Here is a 20,909-nt window from a genome sequence, read left to right as displayed (position 1 = left end):
GCAAGTTATCTGATGCTCCCATGAATGGTTCTCAGGACGTCCAGCGTGTCATTCAAATATGAAATGATTTCCATTGCTGCAGGGAGTAACAAAAGCCTGTGAAGACTCCCCTCACACCTGCAGCTGATGCTTACCGTCTCACACTTTAGACTTAAAAAAACACATATGCAAAAATGACATTGGCAGAAAGTAACAGGGTTTATGATTTATCACTGTAGGTAAAATAGATGATCAAAAGTGTTCTTGATTATATCCATGTTTTTTTAATTCACAACATTTCAGGGCGACCTTGTCCTTTTTCTTTTCTTCCATACAATTATCTGATAGCAATAATTAGTCTTAACCTTTAAGATTTATACAGATCTAAATAATGGAGCTATTTTCAAGCACCAGTGCAAGTAACACTGCCTGATTATACTTCTGAGTTTTGGATGCAGAACCTTTACTAATTTTGTATCGTGGTATCTTTTCATTTTCTTCTCTAATACTAATATTTTTAACAACTTAAATCATCACATACACAACAAGAACTGGTAGATGTATTTACGCATGATGTGGATCAGCCCTTTTAATCACATTTCGCACATCAAGAACATACAATTTTAACTCAAGGACTCCCGAGTTTTTCTTATTTATATCTTGATGGACTTTCATGAATCACGGCATGTCCACTGAAAGCTTGAAAAATAGAGTCCCATAACTCGCATAACCGTGCCAACTTTTACCCTGACCTGTTTTTACATGCCACATACAGGTGACAGAAACAGAAAGCCCTGCGCTGACCTGTAGACAAGCTGAGACTTATGAGTAAAAACAGGCAGGTCAGCGCAGATTCAATATTGACCCACGGTTCAATTCATCATATAGCATATTTTCCCCTGACAGATCATCAACAGTGTCAAAAGAAAGAGCAGAAAACAAACTAATTTAAAACAAACCCTTACATTTCTGATATCAAGCATCAGCCTGTGTCACTTTCTCAATACTTCCGAAATTTAATTAGATTCCAAAAAACCTTCTGTACACATATTCTATCCAGATGTGTGCTGCTACACTATCCGGGAGTTTATTTGTACTGAGCTCTCATTCATATCACGGTTTCACAGTGAGTCCCTAGAGGTGGGAGAGATGTGTGAGGGATTCTCAAAGAGGTGGGAGAATTTTCCACAACTGAAACCATGTGCAAAGACATGCCAAGGGGAGCCCAGTAAAAACAGAAAGAGAGTTAAGAGTTTTGGGGACTTACCTCGCTCATGGCAACGTTTAAGCTTAGTTGCAATCAGCGTTTTTGAAGTGTCACTGCGCTCCAACATGAAAAAACTGGAGCTCTGAATCAAGTCACCTCTATTAAGAACCGCATGCAGGAGACATCCCCCCCCCCCGCTTATCAAAGCCGCGTGATGCCCTAATCAGAGCCCTATCAGCCAACCTGCCACCTTCACCAGTCTGCCCATTGTACGCGGGCAGAATAAACAAGACTCTCGCTCTCGCTTTGAGGACAAATGCTGCATGAAAGGACAAGCCGTGTTTGAACAGCCAGGAACAAAACCCAACGTTGACATACATCTCCACATTTTAACTTTGACACACGAAGCCTAAATATTGACCAAGCGCTCTTAGTTAATGTGCCTTGAAGGGCAATGTAAACGCATAGGAAATAAACCATTTTCAAAAGCATACATTTTTTATGGGTTATTGACGTAACAGGCCGGAATGAAATGAGATTTAAATGTTGTGTGTGCCAGAAAGGTGAAACTACTAATGACTGCTTTCCTCATGACAAATGATGGACAAAAACCTTTGACCAGAGAATAAAACCACTTAACTTAGTAATTCATTTATATGGAGTGCATAATTTATGAGCCAAATAAAAACTGTTGTCTATGGAACTTTTCATGGAAAGCTCTATTGCATTAAGGCAGGCATACTGATGACATCTATCAACAAAGAACGTTTTAATCATTCTCAATCCAATTATTAACCACTTATCTTGTATTAGCAATCAATGGGATCGCAATAAAACTAAATCATTTGATATTTATGTACGCTTGGGGGAATTAGCAGGGCGGCAAGCCTATCTATCACACCTTGTTGTGAAATCCAATTTACCGCTGTGTATTCATTGTGAACGATGTGACTTTTCATATGAAATATTATTAGGGGGGGAAAAATAGAATAGAGCAGTGAATTAATGGCATCTTTTCTGTTTCCAATACTAAAAAGTAATATTGTAAGACTTGAGGATATGCCGGTGAACAAGCCCTGCTAGCAGATTTGTGAGGCTGTACTTCAGCAGAGAGAAGGCTTGACTTACTGCTAATGCTAGCATACTCACAATGCTAACACAATGTTTAGCTCGTTTGTCAGTTTGGTTTAGAGTGCTAATTTATCCCAAGGGGTACATTAAGGTCAAAATGTCTTGGCATTCCATCCAATAATTGTTGAGAGATTTCAGTTTGGGCTAAAGTGGAAAAGTTTAACAAATGGAGTGGAAGTGGTCTCGACAGACTGAAAAAACAAACAAAGGAAATGTTTTCATCGTAAATGTATTAAAAAAAGAATACGCTTCTTAAAGCGGTATCTTGTAAATCAAGATAGCTTTTGAAAGAAGTGTGCTGGTGTATTGTGTGTGTGTTGGCTGTGTTGGATAAGGAGGTGGACACTTGACCATGTGTTGAGGCTGCAAGAGGAGATTATCTTTGCTGAGAAGTCGGCTCAAATCCCACACACTCAGCACTTGGAGGGGAAAGGGGGAGATAGCTGAGGATGTTGTGGCGTGTCATGCCGTTTGGCTGATGAGTAATTGCATTCCTTTATATCTTAACAGGAGTCTGGACCGAGATCCGGGGGCACAAATTTTTAGTTTCTGATTATTCCATGAAAGCATGTTGAGTTGTGACCCAGTTTTGTCCTCAGCCAACTTTTTGTGAGTGTTGTGTTGTATAAGCACTGATTTGCACAACTTTTCTATTACATCAGTTTTAAAAAGGCATGTTAGCTAGGCTTGAAATCGTATGAAAATGTTTACATCATAAACTCTATGATCAAGACATCCTCCAGAGACCAGTAAGGTGCACATCAGAGGAAGTCTATGAAGTAACACTAAAGAGTGGAGGGGGTGTGAATAGAGCCTTCTGATGGCTCTCTCCACAAAACAACTCACTCAGAGTCACTGATACGGTGGCCTTAAAATGTCACAGTTCATTATTGCAGAAAATAGAAAGAGGATATGCGATGATGACAGCAACGTTTGGGTCCATGTCTTGTACTAGAACAGTATTTCCCCACCTGAAGGTTAGGACCTACCATTGGGAAAAGATAATCAGGACAAACAACAAAAACATACATCCATACGTCGGGTAGGTTAAGTACAGCAGGCCTCAACATTTCAAAATGAAAATATTGGTGTAAGATAAATATCTTGGTTTGAACTGCCCAATTAAAACCTTTGAAATGTTTTAAACCTCTCAGGAAATAGGCCTATTCTTTATTCCTGCTGAGAGTTACACGAGAAGAAAAACACCGCTGTCATGATAACATGAAGCTTCTGCGAGCAGCCAACTAGCTTAACTTAGCATAAAGCTTGGAAACAGTGATAAACAGCAAGTCTGGCTCTGTCAAATGGTTACACAATCTGCACCCACACCCAACCACACTTTACATTTCATGCTAAGCTAACTAGCAGCTGACAGTAGCTTATAAGGAGGGACATGATAGTGGCATCAATATTCTAACTTGCAGTCAAATGTAGTCCATCACATCAACAATCCAATTACTTTGTTTCTCACCACCTTGTGGAGAAACACACAACTCGTCATTCCATGTCTATCCTTTTTTCTCAACTCTCCATTTACTACCCCCTCCCCTTGTCCACAAGCCTTAAATCCCAAAATGTACAACCTTCTTACTTTCTGATACAAATATAAACATACATCTGTTCCCTTTGTCCGACATGAGAATGTCACACATTCACATGCAACCAATACAAACATTGTGGCAAGATAACTCCACGTACACTAGAAAACTCTCATCCAATGCATGGAGCATTTGTTTGCACTGCCCTACAGCAAGATAGATCCCAGAGCAGACCCTCTGTTCTGCAGCTGACCCTGACCTCTGACCTTTCTGTGTGAGAGGAGAAGGAAAAACAACAGTTTTAAACTGAGCCAGCAACACAGCGGGTTTCTTCCTATGACTTTTTCCTGTTAATTAAACCAGATAAAATTCACACAGCGGTCCCCTTTCAAGAAACCGCTCATAATCCACCTGCTGACATTAGAGGGGTGAGTCTTGAACCTAGTGACGCATTAAAATAACATTAGGTAGTAATAATTACCCTGGATTTCTAATGCCTGAGAAAAGTCAATGAGCTGTTGACGAGGTAAAAAGTACATCTGAAAAGCACAAGAACCAGACTGAACATTAACCAGCTGCAGAGTTCACGTTGAGGTTAAATCTCCCCGAAGAACCAAAGTCAGAACACGGCTACATATAGAAAATCTCTATTTGCCCAATGTAGGATAACGTGTAATGACTGACTGGGAACGATAAGAACAAGACCAGCTATCACGTCACGTTGACACCTCTATTAACAAAGCTATACAAACTCACCTTTAATGAAAACAGATAGTCCATCACATCAAACACACGCGCTGCCGCTGCTGCCTTGAACACAACGAGATAGCTAGATTTGCTTTTCCAATGTCAAAAGTAAAAGCGGGAGACGTCTGCCACATTTACGTTTCCCATTTCAGTTAGCCCTCGTCACGTGACCAGGGCAGATCTCCAGGGTAGGGAGAAGACATTACTGAGTTTCACAATGTTAGCCCTTAAAAATCCAAATAGGATTATCTGAACTCTCCCTAACCACACACACACACACACACACACACACAGTAAAGGAGATAATAATTAACTTGGTAGAGTTGGAGCCGAGAGAACAACCAATGACTGCTGAGGCACTGTCATACAGCAAACAGTTTTATCTTTGGTGAGCTTCTTGGTCATCAGGCTACACACTGGTGAGTGTTATTACAGACAAGTCATATCGTAAGACTCTCTTAATATGTTTTATGGCAGTCAACTGTCCTACTGGCTACAATAAAGATAAGCTGATTCTGAAGGATTCTGCAAGAAGGTAAAAGATAGCCGCAGTTAGAAAGGGCCTATTGAAAATGGTAATTATGAAACCCAGCGTCTCAAGAGAACCTCATATAGCTGATACAAGTGTTTCCATACACATTAATGTGTGTGTGAATGTTGTACTTATTTTACCATATTTCAGTTACTGCAAAGGACTTCTCGGGCAATGCATATACAACCAATGTGAAACCTCTATATCACTTATGGAAAAGAGCTATTTGAATGATAAATATGATGTCAAGGGAAATCATCCTGCAGTATTGAGTTATGAATACTCAAAAATGTGCCTGAAACTTAACAAGATGTTGTTTGTGTTTCTGTTAAGGTCCGCTGATGATGATCAGAGAAGGAAATTATATTTCTAACTCATTAGTAAAAAAAACAATCTATATTTCATCGTTAAATATTAATATAAAATGTTGCTTATCATCCAAAGGGAACATGATGAAGATCTAGAGCTAGAAATTAACAAGGAGGAGATTGGGCACGCCATTGATAATGTGAAATCAGGAAAAAGGGCAGGACCAGATCTTCCAATTTATCTGTTTAAATGTTGTTTATCATTTAATTGGAAAGAGAGCTAATACTGGCATCATGTGAACACTAGTGTGTGTGTGTGTGTGTGTGTGTTGCAATTATTGACAGATCTGTGTTTTACCATTTATATTATTTAGCAGGCAATGTAAGATGGTTCTCCTTGCTCCTTTTCAATCATGACATATGTGTCATACATATTGTAGCTTCTATTTTATGGGGCTTATTGTGCGAACTTCATGAGTCTGAATATTTGTTTAGATACAGGAAGTCATTTGTTCCTGACTGTTTTACTAAAATGATTATCTGGGTAATATAAATCTTAGAGATGAATAATCCTTGTGTTGTAATAAATATGAAAGGCCTCTCTGTCTCTCTGCACCTCCTTCACGGATCAGTAGTTCAGTGTCATATATCCACTTCCACCTCAGCTTTTTTCTCTGTACAGGTGCGGTTTGATTTCCGACTCGGAAAGCACTTGTTGTTTATGTCCAGGCTACATGCAGGTAGAAGCAAAAGCTGTCAGCATGAACACACATTTGTGCAACACTGGAAAGGAAACACTGACAAACACGCAGTGCTAAGGGAAATCAGGCACTTCCTGTGTTGATGTTGCAATAAAGAACACATCAGCTCGGATCAGTTTGAAAAGGATTTCTTCTTTCAGTAACAAGTTATCTCTGAAAAGATATACAATAAAACTTCAGCAGAACTGAGAACTGAGTCAGAGATTACCTCTATGAGCAGATGTGGCCTCTATGACTCGTAACTGAGTGAAAAATCTCTTCTTTTTTTTGCTCCATCTGCTCTTAAAATACAACTATTTCCACTCACCTACAAATTAAACCCACAGCATAGTAAACTCCCTTTTTGGTTTGTTGACAGTTCTGAGAAACTTAGAAACCCTTACATCAAGCAAAACAACATGAGAAAGGTTAGTAAATCAATTCTATCCTTTCCAATCCTGGAATGCAATCAAACGTAATAGTTCCTGGAATTCACGAACCATTGCAGAATGATGATATCGGACAATATGTGGCTATTCCTGAGAGGATTTTCCTTTAAGCTTGTGATATTTTCTGCTTCAGCATCTTAACCATCCCAAAATGAAGTAGTTGAGAACCCTTGAGTTAGGGAATGCAGCTTACGTTGGCTGCTGCCCAGCTGCCCCGGGGCAGCATGTTTATCACATCAATCCCACCAGCAGCCAGGCAATTATGTTTTTCATTATATTCCGATATTATTTTTGCTTTCGAACGCTGGCAACCCATGCTCTTAAATAAAAGAGGGAGGAAACTGTTGTGGAACAGTCACATTCTCTGGTGCTGTAATGAAAAGGCAAATCCACTGCAGATCTAAAGTCATTTTGAACTATTCTGAACATTTATATTTTTGCATTCAGAAGTACTGCACGTTACCAGGAAATTGGCTCTAGGATGTGACTTGATGTGTGCACACAGTTCTGGAAGGAACGGCACTGTCCAAAACACACACTGTGATGCCAGAGGAGTTTGGAGCTGATGCAGCATAAATCCAGCACAGGGAGAATATGAAGTTGAAGAACGTTTTACATTCACTAGCTAGACTCTCATGGATGAAGAGACAATAAACCCTTTATCCCATCATTAACAGACGTTCCATCAGTTTGCCATATCAGTCCGCTTATCTGTCAAATACATACAATGGGAAACGTGCCATGAGAGCAAAGCTACTCTCACAAACGTGAGCCAACAACGTGTGCTCTGTGCAAACTTTGGATGTAAAGTAAAGAACTTGAGAAAATAAATGTTTACAAGAAAGAATAATTGCACATGCTCAGTTAAGCTACAGATCACATGGTAAATGCTAACAAAAACCAACCAGGTGTTAACGAGTAGAAAACTTTAGTCGATGGAAGCCTACCACGTGATGCAAGTTTGTCATTTTTGGTTGGTTACAATACAAATAAGTCGGCCTGCCTTTAACCAAAACAAGCCATACAACCTAGTATTCCTTTGTATGTCTATTGTCAACAAATAGGTTCCCACTTTTATATTCAATTTTCCCAAGCTTAACCTTCCTTGGAAATTAACCGCACATTCACAAACCTTTTTACAACGCTTCTCATGTGTTTTATCATGTGGCCAACAGTGCTGGCCTGACGGGGTAGACTGAGGCCGTTCTGTGTGCGGTCGTGTGGACTTACACTGTGAATAACCGATGACACGGTATCTGTAATGTGGTTGGGGTTGCTCATGGCTCCACAGAGGAGTCGCTGCTGGAGAGGCTCTGGAAAAGATGGTTTGGATCGGTGCGGCTTTAGCCCTTCTCTTTCTCACTGGGACTCAGACAGCTTTTGGGCAGCATAACCTGGAGACAGAAACAGATCCGGGGGTTAGTCCGATGAAGCTGGAGACTTATAACACCAGGCACACAGGCGCTGAAACACTCTAGCTGTAAGACAGTAAGCCCTGAATGTGAAGTGCAATCAGAAAGCATAATGCCATTTTAGGATGGTTTTCATGGTGAAGACCTGGATGTTGGCAAAAAGTTACCGGAAGTAACAACTAAGTGAAGATTGCTACAGCTCGGACTTGGCAGGGCATCACCAGGATAAACTGTATATGTACTTGTGTGAGCTGATATCTAGGACTCAGACACCAGTACTTTTTGCAAGCAAATATCAAATATGAAGATTTGTTATCACCTTGTACTTTCTCTGCTAAATATGTAACCAGATGAGTTCCCCCGCCTTGCTTGCAGATCTGTGAGGCTTCATATAGACACAGCATTGCTTTTGAGCAGGCGAACATACTCACAATGACAATGTTGGGATGCACTTTAACCCCATAAAGTGCTGACTTTGTTTGGCATGTGCTGAAATGCAAAGCCAACACAATACAGCAGAAAAAGCGTCACGCTTCGCTGGAGATTTACACTGAGGAATGATCAACAGTTTCAGGATTTCCAGGAAGCCCTTTAAGTAGCGTTGAGTGCCCAGAGCCACACAGATGGCCTAAACTGAATGTTGTTTCAAGTGCAAACACTGAAAAATGTCATTATACGCGAGGCATAATAGTAGATAAGGTACACACAACGACATCCCGTCTATTCTAATTTCTATCATACTTGATTTTAAGCCCTGTAGCACTTTCTCGCCATCATTCAAGGTTATTAACCATTAGAGTCAGATAACGGCCTGATAACACACTGCTACTGAGCAGAGCAGGCCTTGATAAGCGGCGGCACGTGGCTCAGCTAACCCCCACCTCCGTCACACTCCAGTCCCTGTTTACGACATGCAATCAAAGGAATCCTAAAAAATGGTGAGAATTTACTTGGCAACATGTTAACACTGATTAAATTCAATTAAGTTCAGAAGTAGCGTGCTTTCAGAGATTTCTTTTCTTCGTTTCAGTCCCTCTTTCTCTCATAAAATGTGCCAAAAATGTTGCGATGTTGACTTTTCAAAGGGCAATGCTGCTTTTTCTTTGTACCCTGCAATACAAAACAGAGTATTTGTGGGTTTCAGCCGGCTGGTAGATCATACAAGACATGTGTCAAGTCACCTTGGGTTTCAGTTAATGTAACAAGCATTCTTTTTTACCACTAAAAGACTTAATAGCACAAAATGAAATGGTTAATTGAGAAGATTGTGACCTGCAGCTCTACTTCTTGAACACGCTTAATTGTAAGGATCCAACAAATGGAGTGTGGATATTTTTCAAAGTCGATAAATTAGAAACCCAGGTAGTCCTCCTCAGTAAGACTCTCCAAACAGGTACTGAAATCTCCTCACTATCAGCATTTTTTATCAGAACAGCAGTTTACTTCAGTCGAAAAGAAGTAAAGGACCCTCTTTTGGTCCACTTTGCAGTGTCACAGTTGGAAATCTTTTTCTGGTTGTCATACAGCAGCTATCAGAGAAACGATAAGCCTCCCTGCTCCCTGACTCAAACCATATCAATGACCTTGTTGACGGAGAGGGATTTCTGAGAGGTATATTTCATTAGAGCACAATCAACGACAAGAGATTAAGTGCGGTGCAGAATTTGTTAGGTGCTGGGCAGTGTGATTGTGTATTTCAAAGCAGATTCATGATAGGCATCACCTGCCAAAGAGACACTGAAACCGAGACACTGCGCAGACTACACAATGTTTTGGCAGCGCTCTTCGTCTGCTGTGCCAATGGACGAAATGGTAATTACATACTATCGGCGGTTCAATTCAGAAAAACAACTTTTAACTTGATTGAGACCTTGTAATCCGGGCAGTACTGGCCATAAAGGAGTCTATTGGTGTTAGCTCGGGTGTGTTTGAAGATTACTTTCTCAGTAAACCTAGACCCCACCACTTTGGAAGAGGCAGGGCTGGCTACACAGGGATAAAGTTACAGAACCCTGGGATCCTGGGCAAAAAGCATGGGAACCAGCTAATCTACCTCAGGGCATGGCTGCAATAAAACAGATAACAATGATGATCAGATGATGAAAATAATACTGGAAACTGCAAAAACCATCTTAATGTTCATGTCAGCAATCAGGTAGTCACATGACAGAAAAAAAGGAACTGTTATGTAATAACACAATGGACATGGATGAATGCTGACAGTGCAAGAGGAAGTGAGGACAAGATACTCTGCTTCCCCTGGAAGAAGTTCATCATGTCTTCCCAGAGTGATCCAGCACCTCACAAACCCTTCTAAAAGAAGACCAGTGTTTTTCCATGCTAGATTTAGTCACAGTAAATGTGTGCATGTAGGGCTTTTGGAAAACTATCCTTTGGGGAGGAAATAAAACTGGAAACAGGAAGGAGGTAAGGAGGAGCTGTAAACGTATAAAATAAATGGAAATGGGGCAATTTTGGATAGTTTTAGTATAAATAATGTCTGCTTTTGGAAACTGAAAAACATGGAGTATGATTGGACCGTGCATGAACTCCAAGTTCACCTGGGTTAAAACAGAACGTCTACTTTATGACAAAATAGGTTAACTTGACTTGACACGCTAACAAGCTGTCACCTCCATCTGTCCCTCCTACTGAGAGCAGCCTTTACAAACAATGTGTGACGATGCTACCTTTGGCCAAAGAAACCGTCATCTGCAGGGAGTATAGCTGTCTCGTTTCCGTTTGAAATACAATTGCATGCATGTCTTAAATGTTGCAAATTTAAGTAATCAGGTATGATGCCTTTTAGAGACTAGACAAAAAAGTCCTCCTCACATTTCCTATTATAACGGACTCAACAGCTGAGAATAAGTAACCAGCTATTTATGGTTTCTAAAATAACATCGCAATAGTTCTGAGGACTAACACTTCCTGCGTTTTAACTTCAAAGTGAAGTATAAACATCTATGATATGCACTTGGTTGTGACTCATCTCACCCACAGAGTGCAAATATACTTACTAGTCCCTTTGGTATGTTGTAAATTTCCATTATTGATTCAAATGCCCTGCCCACCTGAAAAACGTTGAATTTCCATTACACCCTTATATTTGAGGAGTATAAAAAAATGAGGGGAGAAATGTCAGATGCTTTGCTAGAACTCTCAAGGGCTATTTTAGATAGTCTGCAAGACGTTTCTTTGAGAAGAGAAGGAGCAATGACATATTCCGAGGGGAGCACTCTGCCAATGTTGTCCTGTAACATCTTTAAGTTTACTGTCATGTGAACTTTGCGGTTAGGAGTGACAAAAGGTTAAACATTCTTCTCCTCCTTATAATGACATAAAGGGAAAGGAGTGAGACAGAATTTACGAGCCAGACTCGAAACTCACGTCACAAGCCAACATTCGTCTTAACCCAGTGATCCGGCAGAACACCCAGCTGGGCCCGGCTTCAATCGGGAAGCTTGGCCCGCTCATCTACAAATTCTATCAAGAGAGGCATAATTAAAGAACAGTTTGATAAAATACACAAACTGCCAATATAAAAAGGCCTGTCCAGAAATAGATGCTTGATAACAGAGTCCAAACATCCACCAACACACAGGCCTGTACTTAGAAAAGCAGGACTCGGCGCAAAGGGTTGCTTTCAGGGCTGATTGAGAACTGAGCTTGCAAGAAACAAGAACAGTTTGGGATTCTTTTGTTCCCTTCGCACAGACAATGTATGTTTTAGGAAGTTATTTTCATGAAAAACACTGATTGTGTGCGATAGCAACAAGTGACATGAAGATAGTTCCTGACCTTAAAGTTTTATCTGACACAATAACATGCTTCAGCATTCCGGACACTACTATGAATTGACATAAACAGACGCATTATCACATGATTAAGACGCATGCAGGTTCTGTTTAAGAAAACCGTGCAGTTGATAAATGGAGAGGGTTTTAAGAAAACCACAAGAGAAAATGTCTGTTGGTCGTAGTTTTGGTGAACTCTGATTGGACAGAGGTATTTGAAACCGCTTCATGATAAACAGGTCCTTTAAAGGCTCCAAGTTAAGATTTATAAAAGCGCTTTTCTCCTTCTAGAACTCAAGTGGCTTGTTTGAGGCCTTTTTCTCTGCTGTGTAACCTGTTGAACTGAATAGGATTTGTTAGAGTTGTGTGCTATGCTTGTTCAAGCCCGAGACACACATGAAATATCTTGATAGCTTTGACTGGACCTAACAAACAACGGCTCGGGTCCTCTCATTGATACCTTAACCACATAAACAACAAATCAATAAATAAGGAAAAAAAATAAAGAGACATCCTCACAAAACATTTTAAAAACATGACAAACTGAAAATAAATAGAAAAGGATATCCATAATTGTACCATACCTTTGTGTGCTCACAGCAGAGGAGCCACCGTAGACATGGTAAGTGCAATTCTGAACTCTGCTGTGAAGTGAGACCCGGGGCTGCTCAGAGTGCAGGGAACAAACAAACAGCGGGAGAAAGGAGAGACAGGGAGACAAAAGAAAGGAGAGTTAGAGATGAGGACTGCGGTCCAGTACTCTCTGACCGACATGCATGGACTGATAGCAGCAGCCTTCCTCCTCAGGATTATGTTTCCTCCTCTAGCCTGCTGACAAGTAGCCATGTGACTCCAGGACCCATTCAACACTGAGTCAGAGGCTGCTGCTTAGACACACACATCAATCGTCTGTCATACACACACACACACATGACCTGAAGCTTAAGGTGGAAATTCAACCCCAATAATCAATATCTGTCTGTAAATCAGTGGACTTTATTAAGACCTATATTACCCATCTGTTTGGCTTTGGACCTCTTAAAATAAATCAATATCAACTATATGGTTACAAATGCAATGTGAGGTGCTTTCGTTACTTTATTTTAATTATGTTAAAAGTCCTGAAAAAGTGCAAATGTCCACCTATTCAATAAATATGCAAGTTGAAAGCAAAAAAAAAAAAAAAGACTGACATTTTTTCTGCTTTCACCATCTCAAAATATCTCGGGGACAATTATTGGTAGTCACCATCTCGGTTTTTGCTATTTGGAACCATGAGTGAACTTTAAAATGTTACAATTTACTTTTATGATCTCAAACACACCATGAAAGAGTTTAAGTTCCAAGATGAAATCAAGAGACACAACAAAAATACCATTATATATTGACCTCTTAATCCTCAGCAATACAGTAAAGCTCACACTGGTCTTTCATGCACATTCACAAAATGAGCATGCATTATTGAAGAACACCTCCAACTAGGGTTTGAGACCAAAACACTTGTCAGGTAAAAGCTTCCTCGGGTGGTAAAGCAAGAAAGAAGTTGGGTCATTTTCTCATTTACTTCTATACAATTGGACTTTTTTTGCAACAGGTAAAGTCGCCCCCTTCTGGCTATAAGTAATAATTAAAGCTCAAGGCTTTTCCAAAAATTGACACACAGCTGGAATAATCGCAAACCATGGCAGAACAAATGTAACTATTCATACGTTGTAATTTCATTAAATGAATTAAATACTGCACAAATATCAAAACAATGGACAGTTGAGAACATCTGAGGACAAAAAGTATTATGCCTTTTGCCTCGACTCATTTCTCCTTGTGCTTCTTCGTGGCCTCCCTTGCTCATATCCCCTGTGGGAGGGACGCGAAGAGAAGGTGGGGAAAGGAATAGGGGATGTACAAACTGTGAACCAGGGAAGGCACATTGTTTCCCCCAGTGGAAACATTTATCTACTCTGGAAAGGTTCATTACACTATCTCTCTCAATCTGCAACAATGACAAATACAGTTGTGACACAGAGACAATAGGTGCACTTCAGACTAAAGATCTGCACACTTCCCGCAAGGGTAATTATATTTCGGTCTGAAAGAGATATTTGTCAGGCACTGGCAAATCACAGAAATAATAGCTGACCTGATAGTACAGAGAGGCTTTTGGTAATAATGAAGAAAGGATGACCTCAAAGGAGTGCCACAAAAGCTCGGTTTACAACCACATTGCAAGCAAAACAAACATCTCTCACCTTATAATACAGTCAAGAATGAGGGGGTGATTATGAACCAGCTTTCTTTGGAACATTAGGCAACTTGATTTCTCATCAAGGTCAGGAAGCTTGTGGCATTTGTAATGTGGTGTATGAGTAATCTGTATTCTGAAATAAGCGATGCAAACGATTAATGGCGTTATCTAAAGTAAAAAATAAAAGGTGTTTAACTGTTAACTGGTATGTCTTTTGATATCATTGTGAATGCACAAATATCCACTCCTGGACTTTCTGCTACTAGTAAAATATAGCAGTTTTTGGTACATTTGACCTCATGGTCACCCTTGCACGCCGCATGTTCTTAGTGTATTTGGCATGGAAAAACACCTTCATGTTATGGAGTAACCAAGACTATTACACAGTAAATCCCACCCAAAGTCACACAAGCGGCCAGCTTAATTGTGTTTTGCAGCGAACAAAGAACAGTCCTGTGATCTAAACAAGTTGCTTACGCATTCGCCAAATAATCGAGCGCCACATTCCACATCAGCTTATATGAACCCTGGGGCTAAAGAAATACCCAATCTCAGGAGGAACCTGAGTGTGTGTGTGTGTGTGTGTGTGAGTTATAACTGTTTGTCCCCAGGGTGAGGGATCACCGTGAAGTCACATGAATGTCTTGCGGGGAAAATAAACGCAGTCAGTGTCACACACAGCTAAAGTTGAAGTCCACTTCAAAGCCTGGGGCTTTCCTCAATCCCAACATTGTGCTAATAATAGAATTATCCACCTCAGTCAACCGTTTAAAGAGCTGTGACTTCATGCGTGCAAGGGCGATTGACTACTTTTTTTTAACCATGACCAACAAATGATGTGTTTATTACAGAACACAACTGCAGGATACAAACGTTGTCCTTATTCTTGCTGTTAAATCAGGCTATTGACCCACAACTTCATTTATTGGTCAACATGTTTGTGGCTAAATGTGGTATTAAGTAATATGTGCCACTTACAGATCATATATCAAACATTGCTAAATAAGTTTGCTCTGCTGAAAGAAATAAGATGACGAAAATTTAGCAAGCACTATTACTAGATTAAATCCCACCTGGAGTTTTTCTAGCTTTTATATAAAGTGTTAACACAACTCGGAAATTCTCCCACCGGCTTCCTGTTATTCTTCTCTCCCTTCAAGTCTAAAACTAGTCTGCTAGGCCAAAAAATAAAGAAAACACACTAGAGTAGTCAACCCAGGACAAAGTGTTTATGTTAAAGCGAACGGAAACCATAATAACTGCGACCATCACAAACAAAACATTTGCAACCTAATTTAAAATTCCCAAAACTTCAATTGACACTCACCAGAACACTGCTCAGTGCTCTCAGTCCCCTGTGCAGCTTGGTATAGCAAAGACTGACTTTAAGCTGTATACAACGGCTAGCTGGCCTGTTTGTGGATCTCTATGGGGATTTGGTGCTGTGTATATTTGTTGATGGCTGTGCCTCTGAGTGTTTTAAAATAGCTCAGTAGTTTAGTAGGCACCTATCCACCTCCTCTTGAGACGTCACTACCTCCCCAGCCTGCCTCACTAAGTCCACTCAGGGTTTGGCAGGGTCTAGCTCTTCAGCATGGCTGTGCTAAGTTATGTGCACACTGTCGCTGGAAAACATGTAGTCTCACAGAGCTAACAGCTGCACTCAGTCTGTGTTGGCCATCTCTATCTCTGTCCAATTGGAGGCTCCAGAAAAGCAGCGGCTGTGTTGCAGCTAAGACGGCACCTGTCTTTTGGGTGAAGAGGGATTGAAGAGGAAACTAAATCCTAGCAGCTTACATAATGCCGGCCCATTGTCCTGCACTCTAGAAAACGAGAAGCATAATCACTCAAGTATTTTTAAACCTTAGAGAGGGTGTTGTGTAGGAGACCAATACACATTCTGAAATAGAAACCAATGTCCTGCGGTTACATTTTTACTGCCCGCAGACTAGAAATGTCTTAAACTCGGGATAACAAGCTTTATTAGAGAGTTTGAATATGAAGGGTTCATGCTCAGGGAGCCAGAAGAGTTAAAGGCCTAAATGTGTGAGTCTTCAAAGAGCTCATGTAATATATTCATAATGCAACACAATCCCATATCAGTGAAATAGTCATAAAAAAACTGGATTGGCACTGAGACTGAGACTCGTTGTGATGGTTTTATTACTTTAAAAGCCAATAAATAAAATGTCTGCACATGCCAATGGTATGTTACCAAAAGTAATGAGAGACTAATGAAAAGCCTTAACATTACAGTGCTGGGAAATGGACATCATTTTTACCCTCCACTGGACAGTAAGACCTTTTATTTCACAGTCAGCTACGGTCCTACCCAGCCCCAGAAGTGTTAGGGTGTGGTATTTTGTTGGCTAACTGCATCCGGGGCAGCTCGGGTTGCACCAGCTACACAAAAGATAAAGCCACATTCTCACAGAAACATGGTAATTGTGCAGCTTTGACCCATTGCAATTGTAATAACTGCATTTACTCTCATGAGACTCAGACTGGGATGGGAATAAAATAGCTTGCAGGCTCCCAGACCCAAAACCTCTCATACTACGTTTAAATGCAAAATCAGCCATTTCTCCATTTGCTGGGAAATGATGTAATGTGATTTTTGTTTTTACTGGCAAACACAAACATAAACGCTTTGCTAGAAAACATAGAGAATTACATAAGAATTTAAACGTATTCACACAGGGAAAAGGAAGATAACAGCGAAGAAGGAAGTGGGAAGAGTGGCAGAATGCCTGACTTACTGTCTGGTGAATAATTAGTGGTCCAAAACAACACATTTCAGACAGCTAAATAGAGTTTAATGTGAAAGGATGGTAGCCCAAACTACGCACGGTCCAATATTTACTGCCAAAGCTCTTAATATAAATTAGATTCAACTTTGTATGCACAAGCACAGCCAAGCAAGAAAACTAAATTATAGACAAACATGTGACTCCACATTTTCTTATAGTAAACAGCCCTTAAATAACAGTGTTTAGTTTAGGTTTAGGCCTGATGTGTTTTACTAAACGCTGGGTCTGTTTATCTGCAGAGGAGAAGGTAAAATAAACATAAAGAGTCAACAGACCATGTAAAAAAAAACAGAACAACTTATTATCAACTCCTTGTCCTCCCTTGTCCTCAGCATGACCAAGCAATTCACAACAATGTGGAGACACTTTCTGCTTTGGCATTGTTTCCCTCCAGGAAAACACACCATTGTTGTCACAAATCAGTTTACGAAAAGTATGTTGAACATATTGCACTGAGGCGAAGGGAAACAAATAAAGGCAGGGACTGTGATCACGCAGATAAGAAGGATCTATCTGATGTGTTCAAGCACCACGCAGGATTAGAGGGCAAAAGGAAGCCGCTGCGGAATTTGAGAGTTCAGATCGAACAAGGTCAGATTCACCAAGACAAACATTTTTAGATTCCGCTTTGTACGAGTCCTTGAAGCGCTCCAGCTTTGCAGGACAAAAATGTCACAGTGGTTGATTTACTTTGGTTTAATAATATACAGGAAGAGATAATCCCTTTATCATGCGTCTCGGATTTACATCAAAGTACATCATCCCCTCAAATGACCTGCAGTGCACACGGAGACATATTATTATAGATACAGATGAATCAGCAGAGGAGAGACATCCTTCCTCCTTCCTGCCAGAGGGCATGTCCCGACATCTATTAGCCAAGTCACAGAAACAATTGTGGGACAATGAAGATGCATTGACCAAGAGAGAGGTTTCAAATGGGTGCACTTCACACACATTCACAGAGATTTTATCATTAATAATAGTACCATAAGGAGCTATGTTTATTTTTTTAAATAAGTTTATGTTGTAAATTAATTGAGGCTTGTCACAGAAGAAAAAGCGCACATTAAACTACTGATATCACAAACTTTGGCTCAGTTCCAGTGATCGTTTTACAGCCGTAATTAATGTTATTAGTTTAACCTGTGTTAAGGCACATGGCAGGAAAACACTGAATATCTCCTGGGTACAGTTTTATAAATAACTCGAGTTGCCTTTTATATATTTATACATTAAATACTTTAACTTTTAGAGCTTACGAATAACTTTAACAGCAGCTTGCCCAGGCTTTTGTAAGTTCTTTTACCCATTTGTCACGTGGGCATTTTTGCAGCATTATGCCATGTTATTCTAGCTCATTAGCGTGCTCCACTTTCATCTCTAAATCTACGGGACAATAGAAGCACAGAACAAAAGCCTTGGATAGAGGTCAAAGGTATGAAACGTGGGGTTTGAGAATGTTGGGAATCAATGGTTTTCATTGAGATAGATATCAAATGGTGCTGATATTTGGTTGCTTGCAAAAATGCACACCATTCCTGCCACTCAAATATGCCATGTTGCTATTTTTGAGCTGTATAAATGTCAACTGAATATTTGTAGGTTTAGAACAAATAGACCATGCAATTTTGAAGATGTCCCCCTGACCTCTGGGATCGTGGACCAACATTTTTAACACGTCATAAAGAAAAACGATTAGTATTTAATGAAACAGTACTTAATTGCATTACTGTTGTCACTTTTCATACACTTTCGAGTCTACATACATACATACATACATCTATATTATCAATTTGCACGTTTTACCTTGAACTTTCCAATGACAGCTCTTTATATTTATCTTTTATTATTTCACCCTATGCTCTGAAAACTTAAGACATGGCATGCTGCAGTGAACAATAACTGAATAAATGATAAATAAAAGAGTACAGCTATCTTCACTTTGCTTTGTGAAGACTTGTTCTGTTAAAATGACACAATATGGGGATACAATGGGGACAACCCCCAAGCAAACTCGTCATCGTGCATCACATTTCCACACTCAAGCTACTGTCAGGAGGAGTGACCGCTAGCTTGCTAGGATGAGGAACTCCTCTAACATCACCGTTAACACTCGCAAGTCTGGAAAGAGGCTTAAACCACGAAATAACTGTAAGTCCGAGTACATTTCCGGACTTTCACCCCGTTTTACCTGGTTAAAAAGCCGAGGGACAAAGGGAAGTCATCCACCAGCAGCAGCAACAGCAGCAGTGGACACTTTCATGCATGTGTGGCAGTTAGTGGATGTCAATGCCGCGTCCCTTCACAGAAAAATAAGTCAACAGTCAAGACCGGTTCATGAGCTTCAAATAATGATAGAAGAAAGCAAAAAAGGCGAATTCAGAAAGCGAAAGCCTTCTTTGTCGTTCGCACACACATTTTGGCTTATTTCTCACCGGTGCCTGGTACTCACCTCAAACTCTCTCTCTGAATGACTTGCTCAACTGGCGTTCATTGCGTCAAATTGCCAAGATATAAGCAATTTCACTTCCGGTAGAGAATTCAAAGTAAAACCCTTCGTGACGAACATCTCTTAATGTGACCATTTAACAGGGGTCAATACATGATATTATATTAAATAAAGAGCCTTTATTAAATACAGGATACCAAAACATCACATACAAGCATCAAATGGCTATAAGCATTTTTATAACGCAATTTCCTGCCTTTACTTTGAAGTCATCATTACTGGAGTTCCGGTTTAATTCTCAAATTTCTTTTAGCTTGTTGCCATTTTCTCCAGATAGAAAATGTTGCGCGTGCGTATATGATTCATATTTCTGATGAATGCTTGGGCCTGAGGTCATGTATGTATAAGGAGAGCGCCGTACCGTTATTATTCTCAGAAAGCAACCCACAACATAAACATTCAAAAAACATAAATATCAACTTAACCTTTAGACTCGTTTTGCCATAATACTAGAAACCAGCTATTAGATGGTATTCAAAATAATGGTAATAATCCAAAGCCCAAAGTCTGTCATTTACCACCTGACAATGTTTCGTAATTATCATCACCATAAACTAACAAAATCGAATTAAAATATAAATAAGCCCAAGATAAGCCAATGATGTATTGACATGAAAGGTTCATTGACATCCATCCAATATCCAGAGAAAACATTCAGTACAGATGGAATTTGACCAGTTCAAACAAGAGGATAAGGAAAGGAAAACATACACCTATAAGCTCCACTTTTGAGCAAGAAGTCCTCAGAAAGATGTGTATGTTTAACCAGGAATTATCTCTGCCAAGATCCTCAAACTGACTAGGCTTGATAATTGTCAACTGGTTTGCGTGAATGTAATAACACATTAGTTTAAGTGCATTTACCGATAAAGCTCACTGGTAAGAGAGCCTTAGTTAGCTCCAGTTTCACCTGATGTTGAAGAAGGTCGTAAGGTCAAAATCTGACAACTGACAACCATCTACCTGCACACCTGCCCCTCATTTCCCCTAATTAGTCACCTATATACAGAACACCATTATCACACTCTTTGCCAGATGTCAGATCAACCATTGTGATTCATAGCCATAGTGGTACTGCCTTTGTTTACTCTACCTGGCTAGTATCGGCTAATGATCTCTGGCTGTTAGAGTTTCTGATCTCTCTTTTTGCTCCCTCTTTGGTCATAGGCCACTTGCCTTTCCTGAGTGCCTATCTGTTGCTAATAGCCTGCTTTGCCTGTGTGTCCGGCCTTTTCTGCCCACCACAACTTAAAACAAAATTAACAAACACACATGCACAGGTAGTAGTATTCTTTACGAATAGTTAGTTAATCAAAATTGGTCAATCCTTAACTTCCTACTTTATTTGTAGGCTATTACATTTTTTAGAAAGGTTTGATTTATCATACATTCCTGGATAGGTGGCTGTCATTTCTTTTATGAAGCTATATTGAAAAGCTTAATAAAGTAGTAGTATAGTAAGATTACCAAATTCCTATAATCCATGCGACCATTTTAACCATCAG

General features: G+C 40.0%; 1 protein-coding gene across 6 annotated transcripts in view; it reads right to left on the bottom strand.

Moving 5' to 3' along the window:
- slc4a2b (solute carrier family 4 member 2b) overlaps positions 1-19,396 on the bottom strand; it is a 35,151-nt gene extending 15,755 nt beyond the window's left edge. For 4 of the 6 annotated variants that reach the window (XM_063912647.1, XM_063912650.1, XM_063912651.1 and 1 more), the window contains exons 1-4: positions 19,348-19,396; positions 19,087-19,195; positions 12,425-12,504; positions 7,862-8,025 (exon numbers count right to left, since the gene is read on the bottom strand). In XM_063912647.1, coding sequence (XP_063768717.1) covers positions 7,862-7,912 — 51 coding nt within the window. In that variant the 5' untranslated portion in view covers positions 7,913-8,025; positions 12,425-12,504; positions 19,087-19,195; positions 19,348-19,396. Of the gene's footprint in view, positions 1-1,246; positions 1,291-4,611; positions 4,847-7,861; positions 8,026-12,424; positions 12,505-19,086; positions 19,196-19,347 lie in introns of those variants that run through there. The other 2 variants (XM_063912648.1, XM_063912649.1) reach the window with 2 other exon arrangements.
- Between the last annotated feature and the right edge of the window lie 1,513 nt (positions 19,397-20,909).

This window comes from Eleginops maclovinus, chromosome 21 (assembly GCF_036324505.1).
Source record: "Eleginops maclovinus isolate JMC-PN-2008 ecotype Puerto Natales chromosome 21, JC_Emac_rtc_rv5, whole genome shotgun sequence".
NCBI classification, from domain to species: Eukaryota; Metazoa; Chordata; class Actinopteri; order Perciformes; family Eleginopidae; genus Eleginops; species Eleginops maclovinus.
This window is presented reverse-complemented; position numbering and strand designations above follow the sequence as displayed.